Source organism: Pseudoliparis swirei, chromosome 20 (assembly GCF_029220125.1).
Source record: "Pseudoliparis swirei isolate HS2019 ecotype Mariana Trench chromosome 20, NWPU_hadal_v1, whole genome shotgun sequence".
Lineage (NCBI taxonomy): Eukaryota > Metazoa > Chordata > Actinopteri > Perciformes > Liparidae > Pseudoliparis > Pseudoliparis swirei.
The window spans coordinates 20,521,871-20,549,076 of record NC_079407.1 but is presented as its reverse complement, the minus strand read 5'-3'; the positions used below and the strand labels follow the sequence as shown (position 1 = coordinate 20,549,076).

At 41.2% G+C, this 27,206-nt stretch overlaps 2 protein-coding genes across 7 annotated transcripts in view; one reads left to right on the top strand and one right to left on the bottom strand.

Annotated features, from left to right (window-relative positions):
- Positions 1-27,206, top strand: part of stx1a (syntaxin 1A (brain)) — a 55,481-nt gene that overhangs the window by 18,238 nt on the left and 10,037 nt on the right. For all 6 annotated transcript variants that reach the window (XR_008834786.1, XM_056440443.1, XM_056440444.1 and 3 more), the window contains exons 3-6: positions 2,022-2,121; positions 17,768-17,842; positions 19,904-19,977; positions 20,308-20,416. Coding sequence is in view for 5 of the 6 variants with exons in the window: in XM_056440443.1 (XP_056296418.1) it covers positions 2,022-2,121; positions 17,768-17,842; positions 19,904-19,977; positions 20,308-20,416 (358 nt within the window). In the remaining variant the exon portion in view is untranslated. The remainder of the gene's footprint in view (positions 1-2,021; positions 2,122-17,767; positions 17,843-19,903; positions 19,978-20,307; positions 20,417-27,206) is intronic.
- Positions 14,588-15,368, bottom strand: LOC130210335 (gamma-crystallin M3-like). The gene is made up of 3 exons (XM_056440472.1): positions 15,339-15,368; positions 14,975-15,214; positions 14,588-14,863 (listed from the first exon to the last, which is right to left on the bottom strand). The coding sequence occupies exons 1-3, from the start codon at positions 15,366-15,368 to the stop codon at positions 14,588-14,590; spliced, it is 546 nt and encodes a 181-aa protein (XP_056296447.1).

Below are 27,206 nucleotides of genomic sequence, written 5' to 3'. Positions count from 1 at the left end.
GTCTTCCAGAGCGAATTACGTTGGTTATTAAAAAAATAAATTTAAAAAAAGGTATCAATTCAGCAACTAATTAAAGAAATAATGAGGTAATAATAATCAAGAATATGTATGGAAAGACAGAGAGGCAGAGCTGTGAGGAGTGACGAGTCAAATAACCTCGGACATATGGTAGAGAGTGACGGGAGAACAGACTGGCCTGAAGTGCTGCAGGTGTAGAGGCGGAGAAGGAGATCGAGGATAGATGACGGACTGAGATGAAAGTAGATACTGATGAAGTCCCTGACAGATGTAACCTGCTGCTCATCCTGTTGTTACCTGCCTGTGGCAGCACAGCTGATGACAGCGGAGCAGGGAGGAATGTCAAGCCTTTCTCTGGGTGGCAGATGATGGTGGTAAGTGGAGAGGATAAACGGTACGCTGCACTTTACTTTAGTGCATTGATGGAATTTGCTTAAATGAATAGATCAACCTTTTGAAAATGTGTTTTTGTTTTCTTTATTTTTTCACGTCATAAGTTAATCGGTTCATATGTTGTTTTTCTTCAGAATATAGGAATAGGTAGGGACCAAGCCAAGAAACTATTTGGAGGGATTTTGATGGAGACTCATAAGTGTTTTTTCTGTTGTTAAATGTTTTTTTTATGGATGCTGAGGATCCTAAATGTGTTTTAGAAAAATTAGGACTTTTGCATTCTCCTAAGTTCCAATTGAGCTACCCAAAGCACACGATAACCCCGTTTCCGTTTTCATTTACTGTTTTGAAATTTTGCATTGCATTCGAAAAGTTGTATTAAATGTAAGTGTTTTTTTCTCTGGCGAAAATGAGTAAAAAGAACTCTATAATAATAATGATATAGTTTATGGAAAATAATTTGCTGAATCAACTGATATGCTGTTTATGCTGCCGTCAATTTCTTGGATATTCCCACAATGTGTGAACGCTCTTCTACGTCTTCTGACAATATGAAAGCAAGACCAATACCAGCTGACATGAAAGAACAATGACAACTATTCCTGAAGACTCTCTCCATTTTACTCTCATTATTTCCAAACCCTTCTTCTTCTACTGCTCCGTTTACTGGAGGATTACAGACAAAAGGGTAGCCTTTACCTCCAACTTTAAACGAAGTAGCAGAGTTTATTCACTCTAAACCAGTTGGTGGGAATGCGCCTCATTTGCATTTCAAAGGTTTGCTAAAGAAATGTATAGCTATAAAATAGATGAATGATATTTAGGACAATAGTGTACTTCCAGTGACATCGGGCTCTTTCCTGTTTTGACATGAAGATGTCCCTGTGCACGAAGTGAGGAACCAAAAAGAAATGGTTTGGTGGGAAAAACCCTGACTGACACAACCCCATCCAACCCCTAGGGTGAAGTTGAACACCCTCTGTGATCCAGATCTTATCTCTCAGCATCAGCGGTCGACCTTACTAATGCTCTTCTGGCCGAGTGGGAGACAATCTCCACAGCCAGCCTCCAACATCTTATGGAAAGCCTCCGAGTAAGTGTGGAAGCAGTTATAGCAGCAGATTAATTAATGTTGACAAAAATGACTTCAAAAGCATTTGTTCATTTAAATAATGTTGACGTGGCTTTATTTGTATTCACTATTAATTAGGCAGCTGTATTTTGATGACGATGATGTTCGTGTACGGTAATTTGATATATTTGAGTTTGAGTACAGCCCTGTTAAGTTAGTCCACACACACACACACACACACACGCACATGAAAATATTGTTCCAGTGTTTTAAACAGTCACAAAGTAATGTTGACTGAGCCCAGATAAACATAAAACACATGTTATATCTGTGTTTTCTTTCACGTGAACCTGCTTCACTCTGCTTTCGTTCTGCCTGTAATGTGATAATAACATCTTCATTTCGGTTTCTTTAAACATCCCTCAGGCCAATTACGGGAACTTCCTGCCTCAGCACTGTGGAGATCTAATGTTCTTTTTGGTCTCTCTCTCTCTCTCTCTCTCTCTCTCTCTCTCTCGCTATCTATCTCTCTTGACAGGTGGAGGAGATCCGGGGTTTCATCGAGTCTCTGGCAGAGAAGGTTGAGGAGGTGAAGAGGAAGCACAGCGCCATCCTCGCTTCACCCAACCCAGATGAGAGTAAGGCTGTTTGTCTTTTCTGGGTCCACTATTGTTTAATTAAAGAAAACAGTCCAGGAGTTTCTCAACTGCAAACATACTGTATTTTCTTCAGTGCCCCAAGAGTCGTTGTCATGTTTTTTTTCTAGTTGCATTCGTATCTAAAAGAATAATACACAGGTGGGTGACATTAAAGGTAAATTCTGAATAAATGAGGTAATTTCAACTGCCAACACTTTCCCAGGTGACTATGAGCCTTTTGAGGAATTCAGGCACTTAGCCTACGCTTGACTGAAACTATTGGAGCAATGTGTGATGGGCTCAATGTCACTTCATTCACAAAAAGAGAAGGTGCTCGTACCAATATTTAGACGAATGGATGAAAAGGGCTAAATTAATGGAGAAACATAATGAATGTAGATGCTTTCCTCCAAGGAACAAGAGGCTACTGAATGTTTGGATTTCATTTTCATTTATTTATTTATTAGAACAGGGACCGTACACATCAATCAACCCAGGGGTAAATGTGTCAGTCTTAGCTAAGGCTAAATTTCAACCGTGGTCCCTGTGGTTAGATATTACAAGCCTTCACTAATGGAGAAAAAGGTTATCACAGAAACATCATCAAAGCAATAAACATACAGGTTATGATCAAATACTGGCCTCATCATAAAATATATTTTTTTAAATCATAAAAAGCAATAAGTATATACACAATCACTGAGGAGGGTGTCACGCTTCATGCTCACACGGATGAGAATACAAATGTCTCCTTATGGCCTTTGCGATCACCAGAAATATTTTTAACTGGTCCGTAGCGTAAGGCCAGTCTGAGTTTTGCTCTTTGATTATTCTCATGCAGGTTGGGCAGTTTCAGACTGATTTATTTTAATCTCAAGAGCGAACTCTTGTTGTGAAGTGTGTAATGAGACGTGAAATAATCCAGCAGGTGAAAATGTTCTGCTGCATTGACACACTGCATTACCAAACATGTTCTGTAGTTTAAAAAAATAAGTTTTAATTCACACAGAATTCATAGCAAATTAGTTTTACTCAGATAGCGTTGTGCAACTGATTAATTTAGTGTATCTGAAGTCTGACTATGTTACACGTTCAAAGTCGGATCTCATCCCAGTTGAAAACCGATTAGAGATTTTAGAGCAACATGTTGGCCGGAGCTCTCCACCACCATCACTAATACACCAAATGAGTTCATTTCATACAGAATTTATTCATTTATTGTGTACGGCTACTCAATTAAATCAGGCTACATTGTTCAATCGTACGCTGACCTTTTTGCACACACTTATATTCTGCCTCTCTTTAATGAAAACACTTAAATAATGCAGTGACTCAGTAACACGTACGAGAAGCTCTTCATGAAAAGCAGAAAAGTAATAATTTCTATTATCGCCATTTCAACTGCTGCAGTAGATAACACCGAATAAAAGGAAACAAAATGTCCTCATTGTCCATTTATCTCCACTTCTGTGTTCCCTCTCTATTCTGTTTTAGTCTTCACCTCTTAGCCTGCTGTTAACACCATCTCAGCTTCTGTCTCCTCCGTGGCCCATTTCAACCACTCTCCTCTTTACATTTGTTCCCTCTGTGCTACACACCATCCTTTCTCTTCTCTTTCTACTCTGTCTTCTCACACCTCCTCAATTATGGCAGGGCATTGATTTGGAGCCCTGCTCCCAGGGGAGGGGAGGGATTAGGGGGTGTTACTCACACAAGAAACACCCCCTAATCCTTTCCCTCTCCCTTTTTCCAACCTTCCCGCCTCCCTAAAATAGCATCGATCTGCTTCCACCAGTGACTAAAATCAGTGTGTGTGTGGGAGGGCTGATAAATGCACATCAGTGAGCAGCTGATGTAAATGTGAGCATCATTCGTTACATAGTTGGGTCAGTGTGTTATTCACGGTTCGCTTGTTGCATTGTGGCCACTGACGAGGACTAGAAGGATCTGAACACCTTCATGAAGGACGCTCCGGTTCCTCCCGAGCAGCATTTCATATCGTGGCGTGTAACTCTTCTTCCTCTGATTCAAATTTGTATATCACAAATTTTCATCAATTACCACGTTTTGGTTGGAAATATAAAGATTGCGTTTTTTTATCAAGGATTTGGTACACTGGGAATTTGGCTTTTTAAAATTGTGGCAAAGAAACATTTAAAAAACACTTTTCAAATGTTTACTGTCAATGTTTCTCATTATTTTTCCTGACATTATCCATTACTGAGCATGGACAGATTTTTTAGGCAGTTCAAACGGGGAAAAGTCAGGAGATCAGGATTCATCATCTCGGCACCCCGAATATCTGCACCAAACTCCATGGCAGTCCATCGGAAAGTTGTCAGGAAATTCCAGCGGAAAATGACAAATTCCAGTAGTTGCTTTGATATTTTAGTCTGGGTCAAAGCGGTGGACCGACAGACTTCAATTGCCCCAGAAATTACAATAAGGCAACACTGACTTACACAAACTATTGTCTCTATTGTCAAAGTCATGTGCTTTGTGCGTCCAATCAAACATCTTTGATTTGGTGTCGTGTAAGAATGGCGACCAGTGAATTATATAAATTAATATCGTATCAAATAATGTTCCGGAGCGATCACTACACGTGTTCTTTGCCCATCTGTGTCTGCGGCTACTGGACAACAATCACATTTCCTAAAGTGTGTCATAATAATTAATTTCACAATGACATTTTAATGTGAAATCTAATGTGCTTTAAGATCTGCACTGACTCATTGTTGCTCATCCAAAAGTCTTGTGCGGTTCCCCATCAGTTTCATGATTATTCTGTTGGTTTCTGTTAGTTTTATGAGTCTTTGCTGGTATTTTTTTCATCCTCCCCTGTGGTGAGCAGAGCCTGTTCCGTTTCTGTTCCTCCTATCAAATCAAACTTGATCCTGGTGAGAATGACTCTCACCGTCTGTTCACAAGTATTTTTCTCACCGTAGTTTCTCCTCTCAGTGCTCCTCTCCTCACTCTCTCAGACGCTGAGATGTTGGGTGTGTGATACTGAGAGGGAGTCTTCTACAACTCAGCGTAACACTGTGCGGTGATAACCTTCTGTTTCTGTCACGGTTTATCAGTTTCATAATCACATCACATCTGCCCCCCTCCACCACCCACCTGGCCATCGACATGACACTGCCCCCCCCTCCTCCTCCTCCTCCTCCCTGGGGGAGTTCTGAGCTTTTGTGTTTGCTGTCTGAGACGTTTCCTGTGTTGATCTTCAGGAGGTTAACTCCAACACACACACACACACACACACATACATATACACACACACACACACACACACACACACACACATACATACACACACACACACACACAAATACTTACACAAATACATACCCCACTGTGTACTATTACCTTTGCATCTGTTTTACACATTATTCCATATTATGGTTTACTCAACTCCCTAAATGAAGCATAGCACATCTCCACAAGGGAATTGCAAAAGTGTGTGTTTATGTGTGTGTGTGTGTTTACTTGCTATTTGTTGGATTGTGTGGGCTGTCCTGAGCATCTTTGTACAGTAGTAGGTTCAATAATGATGATAGAGTAGGTAATAATCATCAGGTCATAATGGGTATTGAACCTGTTTTCCTTCATGAGCAAATTCCTCTAATGGAGGAAGGGAAGACGCAAATGCATGCATGATTGAATACCCATTACCCATTAAATAATTCCATGATTTGTTTTGTTTCTAGTATTGTTAATTGTTGTTGTGCAGCGCTGCTTCCTGCACTTGATAGATTTGACATTTAATGGCAAAAAGTCCTGCAGGAGCTTCCGTGGCCTTTAACACTCAAAGAGTGTGATGTTTATCTGAAAGAAAATGCGACTTTTGGAAGAGTGATATCTTTGAAACTGTCATTCCAGTTCTCTTTCGTTGCAGGTTAGGTTTCTATCATCATGGTCCTCACTGGAAGCTAGTGGAGTTGAATCTATTGTGTACTGCGAGAATGACATTAGTTCATCGTTGTGAGGTTATATTCTGTCTGCCATCCCAATGTATTAGACATGACTTGTGAATGTCAACCACACTAGTTACATACAAGGGGTTTGGCTGAGTGTGACGTGTTGGCTGGCTTTCCATCCGTCTTCTTTTGCTCCTCAAGACGGTTCTCCAGAGTGGTCCAGTGTTGGGTAGTCAAAGCCAGAAAAGTGATTTTGGTTTTATCTTTTTACAGTGTAGCTTATGATGCAATTTGACAAACTACAGGGTTGTTATTCACTTGAAGAAGCTGAAGAATTCACACTTACAATCCCACCTACAGCTAGTTTGGTATAATTAGCCTAACGTGTTTGTGTTTGGACTGTGGCAGGAAACCAAACCTGAGCAGCGATCATGAGAGATGTATCCCAGTGCAATAAATGTGGCTCCCTGGCCTCAAACTATTTGAGACAAGCAGTCTGGATTACTACCTTGCAGAGCAGTAAGACTTGTCTTTAGAGGAAGCAAAAATCAATGCACAGCCAACAGAAAACCAGCAGATGTGTGTTTTCTGACTGCAGAGTGTTAGTTCACAAATGAGTGTAAACCAAACAACTTTATTTGGACTCGTCACACACCAAGAAAATAAATAAATAGGTTAATTGGCTTTTGAAGAGCTTTTTAAAGCAAATAAGTGGAATGTTCTGCAATAGCCAAGTCAATCACCTGACCTGAATCCAATGGAGCTGCATTTCACTTGCTGAAGACCAAACTGAAGGGGAAATGCCCCAAGAAGCATCAGGAAGTGAAGACAGGTGCAGTAGAGGCCTGGAGAGCCTCACCAGGGATGAAACCCAGCGTCTGGTGATGTCTCTGGGTTCCAGACTTCAGCCTGTCATTGACTGCAAAGGATTTGCAACCAAGTATTAAAATTGACAATTATATTGATGATTATGTTAGTCTGTCCAATTACTTTTGATCCCTTTAAAAAGAGGTGCCACATATAAAATGTGTTGTAACTCCGACACCATTCACCTGACGTGGACCCTCACATTAAAGCTGAAAGTCTGCTCTTAAAGCACATCTTGATTGTTTCATTCAAAATCCATTGTGGTGGTGTACAGAGCCAAAATGATGAACATTGGGTCAATGTCCAAATATTTATGGTTCTGACTGTATATTCTGGACCGGAGGAATACAAATCTTTTGTGAACTGGTTATCATTCAAAAATAATAATAGGGGGACTGTTTATGTATTATGGGGTGGTGCAGTTCTAATTATACCCCTAGAGAATTACTCAAAATGAATGTTGTTGAACTCATGCCATTCCAATGGACACTTTACATAAAATAATAAAATGCAGAAAATGTTCGCTTTGACACTGACACTGATCAGTTTATTTAACAACATCTCTCGGTATGTTTTTCCAACCGCTTAGTGTTTGCTCCCTCTGACATCTCCGGCCTCCAGTTTCTAAAGAGCATCTTTCCTCTGACTCTTTAAAGTCCTCGTCTCGCAGCTTTGGAGATGCTGGTTTTAATTGCACCCTATGAGTGTTTCTATTTCTAGCATCAGTTTTTGGCTGAGTGCTCCCCCAACATCGGAAGGCTGTTTGCCAAAGCTCCTCCACCCTCGACCATTATTTGAATGTGTTGTACTAAACTGTAAGTCTCCACCAGCTCTCTGCGCTCCCTTTGTTCTCCCCTTTATCTCCCTCCATTACTTTTGCTCTTACATCTCCCTCATAATATCCGAGCTGATGTTACAGTCTTTGAAGACACACCGTTATCTCGTGGAATACTAATATATCCCTCTTGAAGTGAGGTTAATATGCAATGTGGATGTCCAAAGTCAAGGCTAAGGACACACATGCACATTAATGCACATAAAAGAGGTCAAAGCTAGTAAGAGAAATCAGTTTAACGTCCCTCTGTCCTCTTGACCCCTGAGCCAGCGAGAGGCGTGTGATGTTAATGCTCTGATCTGTTGGGGGGCAGGGTAAGGTTTCAGAGTTACAGTAACACTCACAGTAACCCGGTTATACTGCCCCGGAAGACGTTGCAGGAGACAGATGGTTGTTAGACAGAAGGGGTTGTTAGCAGAGACTTCAGCAGGTACATCCTCCACATCTGTGCTGGAGTGGTGCCCTTCCTGTAAAAAGGCCACTTTAGATATTAGTCTGAATGTACTGAGAACACTCCGGATGAATGTGGGTTGTAATCTTTACAAGGTAAAGATCCAACACCCTGTACTTTGTGTCAAGGTGTTATTACACATTCATTAGCCCTGGTTTCTGAAGTGAAAGGAACGATATTATTGGAAAATAAATGATATGTCTATACCAACCAAACCTTACACTCCAAGAGTGTTACGATATTAAGGGCTGCTCTGAAGTAACAGAGTGTACTTGTTTCATTATTTATACATTTATTTATGTATTATTCATCGGGAAAAATCCATAACAAAGGATTTTAAATATTAACGGCAGCCTTTAATCGTAGAAAAGCGGTGCAATAACTGGTCAGACTGGAAAGGTTGGGATGAGCAAGTGAGTTGTTTTCATCAATGGTTCAATGGTTGATCTGTGCTGTCAGTTTGTCATGAGACCTCCCTGAGTTCATTCTGTATTCCCCAAGTAAAGCAAAGAACTGTAATGTTTGAGGGATGAGCTCACAGTCGTTCTCTCCGAAACATCAGACAACTGGACTCTAGACGATCAATAAGCGGCGCAAACACACGAAGGATAGGTAAAATATTTACAGAGCAAGCCGAGGGAAGCAGAGCGATGGGGACACGGATAAATGGCTGCAAGTTAGCAGTTAGAGTTGACCCTGAGATAGAGCGGAGGAAACTGATGTGGCTTTGTGTCTCGTCAGTGTCATAGAACCCTGACATCACACTGACACACACACACACACACACACTGTGTTGATTTAACAGTAGGAAGGCTGACTGCTGATTGTGACAGTCAAGAGGGAACCGGCATGGAGTTCTTCGACGGGTGGAGACATGCTGCTGCTGTAAAGAGCCAAAGGTGGTGCAGCCGGAATGAAGCTGATACAATGAGATGAAAGATTTCAAGGATGTACATCTTTTACTAATCCTGGGTAATATGGAGAGAAAAAAGGTCCAGCACGCTCAATGTGGTATTGAAGTGCAGTAGGTTAGAGGAAAAGTTTGACATTTTGGAAAATATGCTTATTTGTTTTCCTATCAAAAGCTAGATGAAAGAAACAATGCAACTTTAATGTCTGTCTGTATGCTGAATATGAAGCCAGCAGCCTGGCTCAGTTCAGAAATCTGTAACTACATCCATATAAATGTCCGGCTTCTGAACTAATGTGTCTTTGACTAATATTGGGAAGTGTTGAACAGATCTGTATGGTTTCATGTCATTCTAGGTGGATTTTGAAATGGGCAAATGTAATTTGTGTCCATAAAAATGTGGGTTTGGTCATGTTATAAGTCGTCCCAGAGCTCTGGTGGTTGGAGATACATGCAGTGTCTGCATGGCGCTTCGTCTTAGATTTAAACCCATTCGAGGGCGTCAGTTTTAATTCAAAGAATAAGTCTGGTGTTTTCGTTGAAAAATAAAATTGAATCAGATATCCTGGAGCCATTTATGTTCTGCCCTGCTTCCACATTTCTTCCTGCTTCATAGCGTCTCTTTTCCTCTACCACTTGGAAACAATCTGATGCTGGCGAGAGGACCGACTGCACACATCGCCATAGCAACACAGTCTTTATGATGGCAACAAGCGTGACCTGAGGATTTCATTTGAGAGCGTCTGGGAGAGGGATGGAGTGTGAAGCCACAGCTCAATTGACTCCTCAGTTTTGCCCTTCAATTTGCTTCTCTCCCGCTCCTCATTCATCATGTTTACTTCCTCTTTCCCGACCGCCAATAACGAGGCTGAATAGACATTTGATCAAGCAGGTTGGCCTCCGTGAGGTAACCACAAGGAGAACACACACACCGAGCACACACGCTTTGTTTGAATGTCATTATCTCTGTTGTGCCGGTGCGGCTGACCTCATAGAGCAGGTTAACAGAGGTTGCTATGGTTACACAGAAATGAGAGACACCACTCCAAAACCCTCAAAACTCTATGTCTGTCTGAAGTTGCGCAAGCATGCACAAGTGGACACAAAGCTGAATTTTTCCCAAACAGTGGTTGGTAAAAATCCAGAAAATGACAAGCGTCTTCCTTGTTATTTACAGAGAAGTAGATCACCTTAGTTTGTACTAAGCAGATTACCGTGAACCTGCATTCCTCAACTGGTCATTGGTAATTTATAAATTATTACGCATATGAGGCAAGTCTTTCCCTGCATGCATACACAAACAAAAACACACACACACACATACTACAGAGCACTTCTTATTCATTTTGCCCTGAGGGCCTCAGCCCACCTGCTCTGCTGGGTCTCTAATTAAAAATCACTGTTTACTGCATACATTTTGCCAATTGGCAGACAAATTATTGAAAAAGTGCGCACAATAAAGATTAGAGAACCTCTCATAATAACAGGCTTTATACACTTTTGGTTAAAAAAAACTCGTTACTATCTTTAAGAAACATCAATACATGTGAAGGCGGCCTGGGCTTCCTTGTGCATGCGGAAAGCACAACTTGGCGAGCGATAACATGCAGAAGCACTTGGTGTGTCACTCGTACGTCATTTGGTGATACCAGGCTACCTGCTTCATTTAAGTGGATCCGTCATTTGAAGCCACATGGCGTTATGTTAACAGGCCCTCGTTTCGCACTCTGCATGTCCACCACGCTGCCACTAAGCTGCACGCACCACATGCCGTTCGCTGATAGGGAAACAAACAGACTGAGAGCTTCTATTGCCTTTTCTGATCCATATGTAATATGTTCACAATCTCCACTGAACTGTGAGAGTTTTATGTTGTCATACAAGCTTTTCGGAGATGTTATCCATGCAATGGGCTGCTGATTATGATTCATATTTAGTGTGAATAAAATGATGCCTGATCATAACACTTTATACTGTCGGTTTGCGTTTCAGCCATTTGGGCTGTTTTTAATCGGGATAGAGTAATATCTCAAACTGCCATGAAGAGCATTCATATAATGAAGGTTTTCAGCACAGCCGTTGACGAATTAACTATGACGAATTCATAATGTTGAAGCTTCTTTCTTATATTTGCACATGTTTTTTTTAAATTGAACATCTACCAATGATTGCATTCCTCCTCTAACTGTGTATATTATCCTTTGAGGCACTGTCTGTAATTGGATACAAATGTTTGCTATGGGTTTCAGTTCAGTAGGTCTTATTTATAATTGGGATGTATGCAGCTTTGAAGAAGCAGGTATCATGCAGAAACAAACTCATTATAGAGAATTTCTGCAGGCAGTTTGGTTTGATTGAGCGGTCGGACTCGAGTCATTGTTAAGGACCATCTTTTATGTCTGCTGGCTTTCAGGGCTTGGAACATATGGCATAAGATGATGGATGACTATCTCCCTGCTTTCAATGTGCTAAAAATAGCAATTAATGCTCTAGGGTAATCAAGAAAGAGAGAGAGAGATTCTGTTTTCCCTTTGTTCCTCCTTCATGTTCTTTTCTTTATCCAGATTTATTTTCGCTTGTCTAAAAACTAAATAGAAAATAGAAAACCACGCCCACTAGTTAACGTGTGTAAACTGTACATAAACATTTCAAAAGTGATTTTTCATGGATAAAGCTAAGGTAATGTGTAACCAGATGTGCACCAAAACTACTAATGTATACAGTATTTCCGAATTGTCTACAAAGTGTAATACAGATTATACAATATATAGTTTTGGCAGCTTCTTCTGTAAAAGTATCTTCTCGGCCTATCGAATGTGGATGTGGTTATAGGGCTCTGTAATTAAGTGAATGAGTAATTGTACTGTATTATTATATTGAAGTGACACCAGAATATAATTATTCACTAGATCCACACATGGTAGATCTGTTTGTCATTTGTAAAATAGATTAAATGCCAGTTTGTTCAAAAGTGACAACAGGTGAAGGAGCTTGTCGGATCAAACTGGACGCACCACTTATTTAGTTGGCCGATATTTTGAGTTGAGGAAACAATGAAAAGGTAATTATTTTCCATCTGTTCCATCTCATGCAACTACAACATGATGATTGAGATAAGACTTAATTAATCCAATGGGTTTATTGCTAATTAGCCTGACCTACAACTTTAGATAAAATGTGTTTTCAGTGCCATCTCCCATGTGTAAAATTCTGACGTGTGAAATATGATTATGAAACGGTTGGTTTGGCTGGAGTTGAAATGAGCGACAGAAGGGAGAAAAGATTTAAAGGAAACTTGAATTTGTCATAAGCAACATGTCACTGCAGCCCTCCTCTACTACTGCTGCCTTCTGACGCTCGCACTGATGAGAAGAGCTGTGGTCGTATGATACGAGAGTTTGTAAAAGAAAAGTCCCAAAATACACTCGGCAACACTGCTGCGACATGCCTCAGCAGTTACTTTCACGAGTAAAACAAACAAAAACAAGTTATTATGTAACAGCTTTTTCACATACTTTGACTAAACTGTGCTCAACAAGCTCAGCAAAGAAACTGTAAATAAATCGTGCAACACTCAAGCTAAATGAAGGCGTCAGACGACATCTTTTTAATCTTGGAATGGGATTTGCAATCCAACAAGTACACCTACTTCACACTGAGAATGAGCAGATGCACGGAGCTAGAGAAAGAGGCCGGGTTTGTCTCTGCTCAAGCTCTCTGCTTTCATTCTATTCAATTCAATTCAGTTTATTCAATATAGCCCAATATCACAAATTACGAATGTGCCTCAAAGTGCTTTACAATCTGTACACACACGACATCGGATCTGGAAAAACTCCCAAGGAATAAAATTAAACCTTTCACAGGGAAAAAAAGGAAGAAACCTTCAGGAGAGCAACAGAGGAGGATCTCTCTACAGGATGGACAGAAGCAAGAGATGTCATGTGACCAGAAGGAATCATTACAGAGTTAAAACACATTCAATGAGTATGATGGAATGTATGAATAGTTCGTAGTAGGCATGGACCACGATCCGGAGGGAGGGGGCATCAGCAGGACAATAACTTCTGTTTTCTGCAAATATGCAACTCAGTGAAGGCTTTAAAGGAGGAACTGTCCAAAAGTGCAACGAACGATTCATTGAAAATAACATTCTTTGATTCATGGTTCAATGTCAGAAACTAGCAAAACAAGCCAGTTCGGATTTCTCTCAGCCAAATGTTCTTTGTTGTTTATTGTTTTCATCATTCACCGACCAAAACCCAAAGATATTACATTTAGAAGTAATCAGCAAATGTTTTGCATTTCAGCTTGAAAAAGAACAACAATCTTCATCGATTTTCAAAATAGTTGCCAATTTATTTTTGGGGGATTGATTAATGGATAAATCATTTCAGTTATCAAGTCTCTCTCTCTCTCTCTCTCTAATGCCTCTCTATGACAGCAGGAGTTATTGTTAACGTGGTCGTTCTAAACAGCTATTAGCACTTTTTCCGTCAGACGTGTTTGGACCTTAATATTAAATTTAAAAAACGTCTGAAAAAACACCAGACAAATAAAAGCATTAGTCAAAAGTCTTTTTATGCTCTATACTCTATTTATTTATTTTAGCAAACTGTATTTTTGTTGTGCTCAGATACAACAACTGTTTCTATTTAGAAAACTGTCAGTAGGTCATGCTGGAGGAGTTTGAGGATTCGATTGGTCAACTCCGCCTCCTCCTGGTAACAAGACATTCATCTTTTCATTGCCTCAGATCAAGCAGCAATCCTTAATGATTACCTTCGCATTGAAAATGCGGAAGGATATGTTTTGATCGCTGTGTATTTATTTATTTATTTGTATGCGTGTTCCTCGCATAACAAAAAAAGTTTTAAACCGAATCGCATGAAATTTGGTGGGATGATTGGTTATTACCCGGGGACCATTTGATTATATTTTGGGATCAATCAGGTCAAAGGTCAAGGTCAAGGTCATGAAAAGGTCAACATCTTCTTTTTACCATAGCGCGGTCAATTTTTATCCAATTGGCATGCAACTAATGCCAAAATGTTCATAATTCAATGCCCAATTTTGTGATATGCGAAGGTATGCGCTCTACCGAGTGCCCATTCTAGTTTAACCAAGTGTTGATATTTTCAAACAAAAACTTAATTCCTTTAAATTTTACGGCCATTATTATATTTTATTTCATATTTATGTTTAGTTTCTTCATATGTGTGAAATTTGATATTGTCTTGTATCCATTTTACTACTATTTTACTAGACTTTTTGAAGAGTAAATATCTTTGTTAATAAAAACAATTTTAGGATTAGAAAAACCTAAAAAGCAACTATCAATTTTCAGTGTAGAAATATGATGATTGGATTCGATAAGGTATTTCAAGAGCGCAGGACAAACCAAATTTAGGAAGCTTGCTTGACAACAGAGTTACAGTATGAATTACACATTGTTTTTATTTACTGAAGTCGAAGACAGAAGTCTAGCACATGTCAGTGATGCGCCTCATGCTCATGAACCTCATGCCGCTCATGCCCATGTCCCTGAAGCTCCTGTACTCTCCGGGCCTCATGTACATCATCTTGCCTCTGTACTGGGGCTGCTCGTACATCAGCCAGTGGCCGTCCATCACGTTGCAGGACTGGCAGTCGTTCATGCGGTAACGGTCCATGATGTTGTCACAGTCGTCCATCATCTCGTGAATCTGACCGCCGAAGCTCTCCCTCTCGTAGATCTTTATCCTGAACTGTCCCCTGTGCTGTAATTTTGTTTTGGAGAGAATTCAAAAGTAAATATCTTAATATCATGTTTCCAGGGGGTTGTCACCAAAAGTAGAAACATAGTGTGATGGATGGTGTTTTAAACCTACCATGGGGATCATACGGCAAGACCTGACGCCGCTCATGCCCATCCAGTTCTGGTAGTCGGAGTAGTCGCCCCTCTTCATGTAGTACTGGTTCCCCATGTAGTTGGTGCGGTCGTACACCATGAAGAAGCCGCTCTCCACCCTGCAGGACTGGCACCTGCTCAGGTAGGAGGACATGTCAGAGCAGTCATTCATGCACTCATAAGAGCGGCCCTGGAAGTTCTTCTCCTCGTAGAAGGTGATCTGAAAACAAGGGATGCATTAGTACATACATTGGGTTGTCAGTAAAAACATGGACATGATTTGATTTGGCATCTGTAAAGTTTATTCGGTTTAAAGTGCAAATGGAAATGATCCGTGTGCTTACCTTGCCCATGTTCATGCTGGAGGTGGTCATACTTGTAGATGAATTGCTGCTGTTGCTACTGCTGTCCTGTTCGGTTCAACCCTCGTTTTTATAGCCGACCAAACCCTACAGAGTCAGTGCCCCCCATTGTTTAATCCCCTGACCCAGCAACATGCTAGAGCACTGAACATGGCTTTAGAAATGTCACCCCTTTGACCAGGTTACACAGAAATCACCGACGAGCACAACAATGGATCTTTGTAACCCCGTGAACAGTTACAGAACAGAGGTCGACAAGTTCCACAACAAATCAGAGGGCAGCGTCACTTTTAAACAGAACACTGCATCGTAATTGCTGAATCCATCGAAAACTATTAATCAAGACGTAGGTGGACTGATCTAAACTGTAGGTAACGGTAAAGTAGTCTTTAGCTTGCTGTTGACGGTGTACGAAACAGAATTCAAGCTGAGTGATTGGATGCGTTTTACCCAAGTGGTACTCGGGTAGGCGTAAAATGCCACAAGCATAGCATAGTTAAGTGTTATTTCAAGTCTTGAAATTGTTACGATGTGGTATTACCAACAAACATTAGTGAACCATGAGCTACCTCAGAGGTTAACCGCAATTGCAAATCTCGTCACTTTTATTGGATCAATATCACTTTTATTGGATCAATATAACTGTTCTTGGATGATGATCAATATCACTGTTATTGGATCAATATCACTGTTATTGGATCAATATCACTTGTATTGGATCAATATCACTGTTATTGGATGATGATCAATATCACTGTTATTGGATCAATATCACTGTTACTGGATCAATATCACTGTTACTGGATCAATATCACTGTTATTGGATCAACATCACTTTTATTGGATCAATATCACTGTTATTGGATCAATATCACTTTTATTGGATCAATATCACTGTTATTGGATGATGATCAATATCACTGTTATTGGATCAATATCACTGTTATTGGATGATGATCAATATCACTGTTATTGGATCAATATCACTGTTATTGAATGATGATCAATATCACTGTTATTGGATCAATATCACTTTTATTGGATCAATATCACTGTTATTGGATGATGATCAATATCACTGTTATTGGATCAATATCACTGTTACTGGATCAATATCACTGTTACTGGATCAATATCACTGTTATTGGATCAATATCACTGTTCTTGGATGATGATCAATATCACTGTTATTGGATCAATATCACTTTTATTGGATCAATATCACTGTTATTGGATGATGATCAATATCACTGTTATTGGATCAATATCACTGTTACTGGATCAATATCACTGTTATTGGATCAATATCACTGTTACTGGATCAATATCACTTTTATTGGATCAATTTCACTGTTATTGGATCAATATCACTGTTATTGGATGATGATCAATATCACTGTTATTGGATCAATATCACTGTTATTGGATCAATATCACTGTTACTGGATCAATATCACTGTTATTGGATCAATATCACTGTTATTGGATCAATATCACTGTTACTGGATCAATATCACTGTTATTGGATCAATATCACTGTTATTGATCAATATCACTGTCTCACACTGTTCAGTACTGTTCATTACATTAAAAAAGCAGACATAAAAGTAACTTAAAAGTTACTTTCCCTAGTAACTAATTACTTTTGATATACAGTAACTAGTAAAGTAATTAAATTACTTTTAAAAGAAGTAACTATAACTAATTACTAATTTTCAGTAACTTGCCCAACACAGGTTTTGATCACCGTGTATTTATTTATTTATTTGTATGCGTGTTCCTCGCATAACAAAAAAAGTTTTAAACCGAATCGCATGAAATTTGGTGGGATGATTGGTTTTTATCCGGGGACCATTTGATTATATTTTGGGATCAATCGGGTCAAAGGTCAAGGTCATGAAAAGGTCAACATCTTCTTTTTACCATAGCGCGGTCAATTTTTATCCAATTGGCATGCAACTAATGCCAAAATGTTCATAATTCAATGCCCAATTTTGTGATATTCGAAGGTATGCGCTCTACCGAGTGCCCATTCTAGTTTCATTTGTTTCTCTGGTCCCAAAAATAGACAATCTTACTTGTCATCAACGCACATGAGTTCCATCTTCATATCTCCACAGTACATGTGTATGTTTGAGGGTCTGGAAGGAAAAGAGAACAGTGGACTGTTGAGGAAAGGAAGGATGCTGTGTAAAAGAGAGGAAGGATAAGATGTGCTGCTGTGGATTGAATCTGATGAACTGTTGGTCCCTGTTGGGAATGACACTTAGAGTCATTTCTTGTGTGTCAGTATTGATTCCGTCTCTAGGAAAGTGGATTGTTTGTGTGAGCGAGTGAGTTACTTAAGTCCACTAATCTCTTTTCTCCTCTTTACTTTCCTTCTCTTCTCCCCTGTCCTCTTCTTTCCTCAGAAACTAAGGCTGAGCTGGAGGACCTTATGGCAGAGATCAAGAAGTTGGCCAACAAAATACGCTCCAAATTAAAGAGTGAGTATAAATCTTCTATTTTCTCCAGCTGGAGCTGCAACTAATGACTATTTGCTGTGTCAGTGAGACCTGTTTGAGTTTTTGATTTCAAATAATAGGAAACAACATTGCAAATGTTATTAAATTGCCGCAAGTTTCAAGATTGGATCAGCAGCCAAAAAATATGAAAGAAGGAAAACAAGCAAATCTCTCCGTTTGAAGTTGCAACGAGGTTTACTATTTTACATAATAATCCATCGTTGTGCAATAAGTAATGTTGGGCTCTTTCGGTTCCAGCTTTAACCTGTAACAAATACATCATCATTTATTTCTAGATTATATTTTGTTTTATTATCTGAAGGTATCAAATAGATTTAGTGGATTTACTGCAGGTCCTTCCTTCCTGCTGCTGTCAGGCTGCACAACCAGCTGAGCTCCCAGCAAACCACAAAACACTTTAAACACTCAATCACTCAAACACTCATATTAATACAAATACACGGTGGAAATAGCCATATTTATTCTGCTTGTGTGTACATACTATTGTATATTGTATTTAGTATTCCACCATAGACTGTTTACTGTTTTATCTACTGTTGTTATATTGATCCTACTATGTCTTGTGTGCACTTTACCCCTTTGCTGCTGTAATCCTGTAAATATGTCCTCACTGGGACTAATAAAGGTTTGTCTTATCTTATCTTAGTGAAGGAAGTAGTTTTTAAGTACAGTATTTGATGAATGTACTCAGTTACTTTTCACCTCTGTCAATACGTTAAGTAACAAAGACTCAATAAATCGTTTGGCAATTTAAGTTGAGAGACCAGCTTCCCAAATTTGTTTCTTTTTTTTGTCGTACACCATCATGAACTAAATATGTTTGGAGTTTTCTTCTGTTGGTGGAACACATGAGAATAATTTAAAGATGCCGAATTAGGGAAATAGATGTCAGATTCATTCATAATGAAACAATTTATAATTTGCAGCCCTGTAATTTGTATCACAGTATTACAACTATATCCATAACCAGTGCGCCATAAGCAGTTTGGATGTGATGTGACAGCGAGGAGACGAGAGATAGAAGTGAGACATGAAGAACCAGAGACCTGTAGAGAATTTGGCAGCTAACAGACAAACTCCAGTGGGCGGAGTCAGTCGTGTCGTTCACAACAGAGATTCATTTACAAGAAGTTTTATTCACACTTGTGCACACACACTGACTAATATTACAGAAACAGACTGTGTGCAGGCATAACTGATAGCCGCCGCACCCCCTGATATGTGCAATGGGAGTTCTTGTTTGTTTATATGTACTGTATGTGTGTGTCTCTCCCACCTTTTCTGTTTTGTGTGTGTATTTTTTAACACATCAATACTTTTCCATATTTCTTACACTTTCTTGTTTTCACCAATTTCATGGAGCGAATTTCCCCTGGTGGACACTTTTTCGTGTCTCGCTTTCTCCTTTTTCTTCTGGTATATTTGAATATTTTCTCATCTTCGTATTCCAAACTTCTGTGTCCACACACAACTCATTTTCTACTAAATAAAACACAAGACAATAAAATATCTGTATGGTATCTTTAGAGCACAACTTCAGTGCAGAGCTAGAAGATAATAGCCTCAATCTCTCGTTTCCTGTGTGCATACAGCCGAGACACACACATAAACAAAAAAGAAGAATTTGAGAAATTTGGTGAACATAAAAGTTCTCAAAAATACCGTAATAACGGATCTTCTCTCAGTGCGTCCAACACAGTGAGCGATACATCTCCACAACGGCTGCTGCTGAGTGGAGTAGCATGCAAACAGATGGGCTTTGAGGATCTGGATCTTTCTTCTCACCCTCAGGTCAAGTGTCTGTCTCTGTTTGGCAGACGGCCAGGAGGTTTTCTGAGCACATTTATGTTCTAGTGAATACAATCCTTTTTGATTTTATCACCTTCTAAAACTTTTCTTTTGTGTGGCGTAAGGAACTTCCGGAGGCAGGCAGCAATACTCTCGTCTTTATATGTTGCTTTTCTTGATGATGTTCAAGGGGAACACTCTGTAATTGGATGTACATTTTGTGTATCTTTCCAGGTATCCAGCAAATCATTGAGCAAGAAGAAAGCCAGAACAAGTCATCAGCTGACCTGAGGATACGCAAGACACAGGTACAGTTCAACTAAACTTCACTTGGATCAAATGTTTTCGAAACACGTCATTCCTGCATGTTGCTTGCCACTAAAACCTGCAGCTCCTCAATTTCCTCTGTTGTGGGCCATCAGCACATTCAGAAATTCAGTGTATTGTCGAATGATTTACTATTTTTATTTTTGACTTTTTCAGTGTGAGCATACTGGAAACACACTCAGTTAGTTTGTAGTATGGAATGTGGACACGGCTGCACCGACGGTGACGTCGATGGACGCTTGTACCTGCTTACAATTTGAATGACTGAATGAGTCTGTGTCTGCTGCTGTTGTTCCTCGCCGTGTCTCTAGCACTCCACGCTGTCTCGTAAGTTCGTCGAGGTGATGTCGGAATACAACACCACCCAGTCAGACTACAGGGAGCGCTGCAAGGGACGCATTCAGAGACAGCTGGAGATCAGTGAGTCCACCTGGGAGGCTGAACCTCCGCCCACATGTTCACTCTGTATGCATGGCAGGAACACATCTGCATCTCTTCCCAGCCTTGGTGTTTCGTAATTGTGTGCAGTTTTCTCGTATTTATTTTGCATTAGAGATTAATCCAAGAAAGCACGTTGTTATGTGAATTGTTCACATTTCTTTTTTACAAACAAGATAAATTCCATAAAAAGATAACTGGCAGATACATCCTTTTTTTTAAGGTGCTTGTCAAAATAGATTAAATAGAGTTGTTTTTCCCGGCATTTCTTTTATCCTCAGCCGAAGCACTATCCACTATCCATGAAGCACTTTATCCTCCGCCTATTAAAAGTTTGATATAAGTGTCATGTTAAGCTAAAAATAAAGTCTGCGCCCGCATTCTCCATCATTTTGTGAGAAAACCAATCCCCACCTGCGAACTGAAGAGAAGATTACTATGTCTACGTACTCGAACTACGATTTACTCTTTACTCTTCTTCGACATGTCCATTTCAGAATAGACATGCCAACTACTGCAGCGTTGCATTGATTCCTGTGATGGCTGAAGCGGGCTCATTGATATCTGTGCAGCCTTTGCTTTGTGAATTCTGGCAGGAGAAAAGTTTGTCAGCACAACATCCTGCTGGTCACAGCTTCCCATGCTTTCTTGATTCACATTAATGGGGCTTTTTGGCAAACAGTTAAAGTAACTAGAAATTAAATGACACTCATTAACATTCACTCTTCTGGGTTGACATGCAGTTGTATAAAAAAACATTTTATAATTATGCAAATATATTGAGTGCATTATGTTTCTTCTGCATTTATGTTAATCCCTGATAATTCTATAATAATAATAATAACCTTCAATTTTATATAGCGCTTCTCTAAATACCCGAAGTCGCTTACAGAGTCCAGAGTCCAGTAGTCATACACACACACAGTCATCCCGGTGGTGGTAAGCTACATCAGTAGCCACAGCTGCCCTGGGGCAGACTGACAGAAGCATGTTTCTATTTAGTATTGATGAAAAAAGAGGCTTCAACATGAGCAATACACATTATTTGCTCTGGCCCTAAACTGACTCGCTCTGTTTATGCACTTTGACTTCTTTGACTTTAATAGCGCCCAATTTTATCCACAAACTATTACAAAATTTACAATGGATGTTACACAGTAGCACAGGACGTTTAAAACCAATGCTAAAAAAAAACCACACAAACTTGCATAAAACAATGTACATCAGTGACAGCATAACATAAAACGAGGAGTACATCCAACCATTCATCCATCCCATCCATCCATTCTCATCCACTTATTCCGGGGTCGGGTCGCGGGGGCAGCAGACCCAGCAGGTTGACCCAGACTTCCCTCTCGCCCGCGACACTTTCCAGCTCATTCTGGGGGATCCCGAGGCGTTCCCAGGCCAGCCGGGAGATATAATCTCTCCAGCGTGTCCTGGGTCTTCCCCGGGGCCTCCTCCCAGTAGGACGTGCCTGGAAACCCTCTAACGGGAGGCATCCAGGAGGCATCCGAATCAGATGCCCGAACCACCTCAGCTGACTCCTTTCGATGCGAAGGAGTAGCGGCTCGACTCCAAGCTCCCTCCTGATGTCCGAGCTCCTTAACCTATCTCTAAGGCTGAGCCCGGCCACCCTACGGAGGAAACTCATTTCGGCCGCTTGTATTCGCGACCTCGTTCTTTCGGTCACTACCCAAAGTTCATGACCATAGGTGAGGATTGGAACGTAGACCGACCAGTAAATTGAGAGGTTCGCCTTTCGGCTCAGCTCTCTCTTCACCAAAACAGACCGGTACAGCGCCTGTTTTACTGCTGCAGCTGCACCGATCCGCCTGTCGATCTCCCGCTCCATCTTACCCTCACTCGTGAACAAGACCCCGAGATACTTGAACTCCTTCGCTTGGGGCAGGCACTCTGTCCCCACCTGGAGGGAGCAATCCACCGGTTTCCAGCAGAGCACCATGGCCTCAGATTTGGCGGTGCTGACTCTCATCCCTGCCGCTTCACACTCGGCAGCAAAACGCCCCAGTGAGTGCCGGAGGTCATGGTCTGAGGATGCTAACAGGACCACATCATCTGCAAACAGAAGAGAGGCCATCCCAAGACCCCCAAACCTGACCTGCTCCACCCCCAGGCTGCACCTAGATATCCTGTCCATGAAAATCACAAACAGGACCGGTGATAAAGGGCAGCCCTGGCGGAGGCCAACACCCACCGGGAACGTGTCTGACTTACTGCCGAGGATGCGAACACAGCTCCTACTGCAGGCGTACAGAGACCGGATAGCCCGTAGCAACAAGTACGGAACCCCATAGTCCCGCAGCATCTCCACAACAACCCCTGAGGGACCCGGTCGAAAGCCTTCTCCAAGTCCACAAAACACATGAAGACTGGTTGGGCAAACTCCCAGGACCCCTCGAGGACCCTTGCGAGGGTGAAGAGCTGGTCCACAGTTCCACGACCGGGACGGAATCCGCACTGCTGGTCTTGAATCCGAGGTTCGACCAGCGGTCGGAGCCTCCTTTCCAGTACCCTGGCATAAACTTTCCCAGGGAGGCTGAGAAGTGTGATTCCACGATAGTTCGAACACACTCTCCGGTCCCCCTTTTTGAAAATGGGAACCACCACCCCGGTCTGCCAGTCCAAGGGCACTGTTCCTGACCCCCATGCGACATTGAAGAGGCGTGTCAGCCAAGACAGCCCAACAATGTCCAGCGCCTTCAGCATCTCAGGGCGGATCTCATCCACCCCCGGCGCCTTGCCACCAAGGAGCTTTTTAACAACCTTAGCGGCCTCTGCCAGGGATATTGGTGCGACCCCCCCCAAGTCTACAGGCACTGCCCCCTCTAGAGGGGACATGTTGGCCGGATTTAGGAGTTCCTCAAAGTATTCTTTCCACCGTCCGACGATGTCCCCTGTCCGGGTCAGCAGCTCCCCCCCCACGCTGAGAACAGCCTGGGGTAGACCCTGCTTTCCCTTCCTGAGCCGTCGGACGGTTTGCCAGAACCTCTTTGAGGCCGACCGAAAGTCCTTCTCCATGGCCTCCCCAACCATTCATCTTCAGCAAAAACAAACTTTTAATCATTTTGTTTTCGAGAGAAAGGTCAGTTTATCCAATCCATACAGTATTGTATTTATGTTCTCACACTTTATCAAAACAGATACTTCACCAGCACCCATAAACATGCACATGCCAGGTTGCTTCAGCTCCCATGTGATCTCCTCACTTGGGTGTTGCCTTGTATGGTTTGACAGGTATTGGCTGCGTGCCCGGGCTCCTGGGCCAGACACCCTGGCAGGCTGCACCTTGCCAGCTGCCCCTAACGGCCATCAATGCACACAAATGCCCACACAAGCATGCAGAGAAGAACACCATGACTCACTTAGTGGTAATAGCAGAGGAGAGCAGGCGCAGTAATGCTGCAGGACACTTGGCACAGACGCGATTTCCTCTTCTGTCATCTGTCAGACACATGCAGCAGGTCTGTGTGTGTGAGCGCTGCCCAAGAGACACGGCATGTGGTCCAGTCAAATGAACAGCAGTGACCACACACAGTACTTTCTGGGGTTAATCAAAGGACAGACACATCCATCCTCGAGAGATAAAAACACACACACGCACGCGCACACACACACACACGTGACTCACTTGTTCATAGAGCTCCTCTAAACTCATTTATATTTGATTTGTCAGCTGGTGGAGGCCATAGCTGATATCACCGGTCGTCAAGGAAGGGATTAGACATGCAGAGCGAATACAAAGATGGAGTTAGAGCACACAGGAGGGGGTCAATTATAAGTATGAGACGTAAAAAGAAATGCAGTTTATGTTTTTCCGGAAACATAATTGAAAGTCTCCAGTAAAGCTTTTCCCTTCGGAATACATTTGTCCTTAATTTGATATGACGTCATTAAATTCCTTGAGGGTCATGTGAGAAGAGAGCTGTGTTTCTGTTGTGCCAACCCCTTTGACTTGTTTGCGTGTGAATCAATAAGAGTGTGTCACACACAGAGGGACATCGAGTCTGTTCTGTCAGACTGAATATCGACGTTTCCTCTGCGGCTTTCCAGTTTGCTTCTGGATACAGAGATAAGAAAAACACAAAAGCAACACAATGACATACTGTAAGCTTGTACTCGTCCAGCCAAGAGCATTTAATGCCCCTATTTACACGGCCAACATTTCCATAGTAACCCTAGGTATACTCATCTATTTCCATCAACCCCCATCAAACTGCCTTTCTATATATTGTGGGTTCCTTATGTTCTCTTTTCCCAGCAGCAAAATACACAATTATAATGAAGGGCGCTGATATTCTGTCACACCCTTGATTTGTTTTAGGAAAGCATTGTACTTCTACAGAATATAGACTGTATTATTGAATTGTTTGAATAGGTTTGACCCCATTCCCCAGCTCATTAATACACAGTGATTAATAATTAAATAATGTTTCCATAGTGATCTGCTGAGCTTACACATAGTTGCTTTGTTGCCATGACTTAGATGGGAAGCTCGATATAAAGCTTGTGTTTGTTCGGTAAATCTGAATCCAGCTTTAGCCTCATATTCAACAGAAAAATATAAGGGCGTTATCAATCTTACGTAACTCTCAGCAAAAAAATCAGATAAGCGTCCCAGTATTCACCAGTCAATTCATTTAAAGGCACTTATCTTTCTCATTGGAGATTAACACCATTGCCAATTAAAATGTAAACACTTCTGTAGCCTTTTGGTTTATTATTGATTGTGAATATCACACATTCATTTGCTTCTATAAGCAGACTGGCCCAGCTGGATGGAGGGGATGTTAAGACACAGTCCTCCTGTATAGCGAACAGATTGCCCTGGACACGTGCAGATAAGCTCTATGCGCTTTTCTCATTCTTTAGCAGGTGAAATTGCAGCAAACAGAAGCATAAAAATCACTTTCCTCTTTCGCTCTGTGTGTGTGAACATTCATATGGTTACATCTTTTTACTCTCTTCCTTGTTACATAACAATAGACATTAAATAATACTGTTACTCGCAGTAACATATGGTATGAATGATTTAATAACCCAAATATGCTACGGGTGAAACGAGACTCATTAGCTTCTTATTAGACTTCTCTGGGTTTGTGTCTCCATGGTAACAAATAAGAGCCTCCCTCGAAGCCTGTCAAGTGTGTGTGTGTGTGTTTGTGTGTTTGTGTGTGCGCGCGTGTGTGTGGGAAGTGAGATAAATAGAAAATGGTAGCACCAGAGTTTTTTCCCCTTCACAATTATTCATGACTCATTGTCACTCGTCTCCGTCCTTTAACTCTAACTGTGACCCTCTTTAATGTTGTAGTTTTGGTCTTAATGATAGAGATATTATTTATAATTCGAGAGGCCCGGAGAATAGGGAATATATCACGGTGATGGGGTGAATGTGGTTTCTCACTCCTCTTTGTGTCCTTTCATTTGTCGAACTGAGAAATGTCATTGCTGAACATGAGTAAATTCTCAAGCGCGGTCATGAAGCAGCAGGACCACTTGACCATTACTAAATTTAATGAATTGCTTTGATATGGTTATGACGTTTGGATTCGACACACTAGGCCCGGTTTATTAAAAAGTGCATTGTGAAACGCACAAAGACACACGTCCATGCACCAGTAAAGGTTAGAGAGCAGCTTCATCAGTATTCTGTTCATGAAGGGAATAATCGTCTCTGCCTCCCAGCGTCATCACTCAGCATCAACCTTTCCAGGAAAAGCAGAGTGGTTTCTGACAAAGGTAGCTGTGCCGGTTAATTAATTTACATTGTCGAAGATCCTAGACAGTATATAAGAGGTGGACGTCGTCATCATGACGTCACCCATTGGTTTGGGGACTGCCATTTAAAAGTTGCAGTTACCATATTTGGACAACGAAGGAGTGACGTCGCGAACACTCCGGTAGTGGTAGCAACTTAATAAATTACAGTAAGCATTATCTATTTTATCATCTATTTTGTGCTGTATTGAAGAAGACTTGAAACTCGTGATTGGGAACAAAAACTCATATTTATTTAATCAGGTTAGAAGTAGGGTCCTTTTCTCATAGACTTCCATGAACTCAGACTTCTTTTTACAATCCGACGAGTCGCCCCCTGATGGCCATTAGAAATAATAATGCAAGTTTGAGGCACTTCCACATTAGCTTCACTTTTCAGAACAGGCTGCCTAGTAAGAATTAATTGTCGAGCGTGTTTTCATTATTTCACATTTTAGGAAACACACTTGCTCTCTTTTTTTGCAAAGAGCTTGAGGTAAATGTGTCAGCAGGTCGATCTGAAGCTACAATCAGCAGCAGTTGGCTGAGCTGAGCTGGCTAGATGTTTGACCCTGTTTCTCTGTGCTCTGTAAATAAGCATATTTCTCAAAATAGACAAATATGTAGTGTCTCTTCCTGAGGGGTTGTAGATTGAGTCGTGTTTGGGATGTCCCCTATATTAGGCTGTTACGTCCCCTTCTTGGTCTGGGGGATAAGCGGGGGGAACGAACACGTGACAGTCAAAGAATACGTGAAAAGATCAAAAGTAGGAGTAACGGGTTCAAATCATATTTATTCTTAATCACAAAAAACAAAGGTTCCATGAAGTGGGAGAGATTGGGACAGTTGTGGTTGTGACAAACAAATGAAATCAAGATAACAAAACTTGGCCTGGCTAACTACCTCTATGAAAAGAAACAAACAAAATGGCTTCACCTGCTTCTCTGACAAGGTTCTTGTCAAAACAATACAGAGGGGGCACCAACCATTAGTC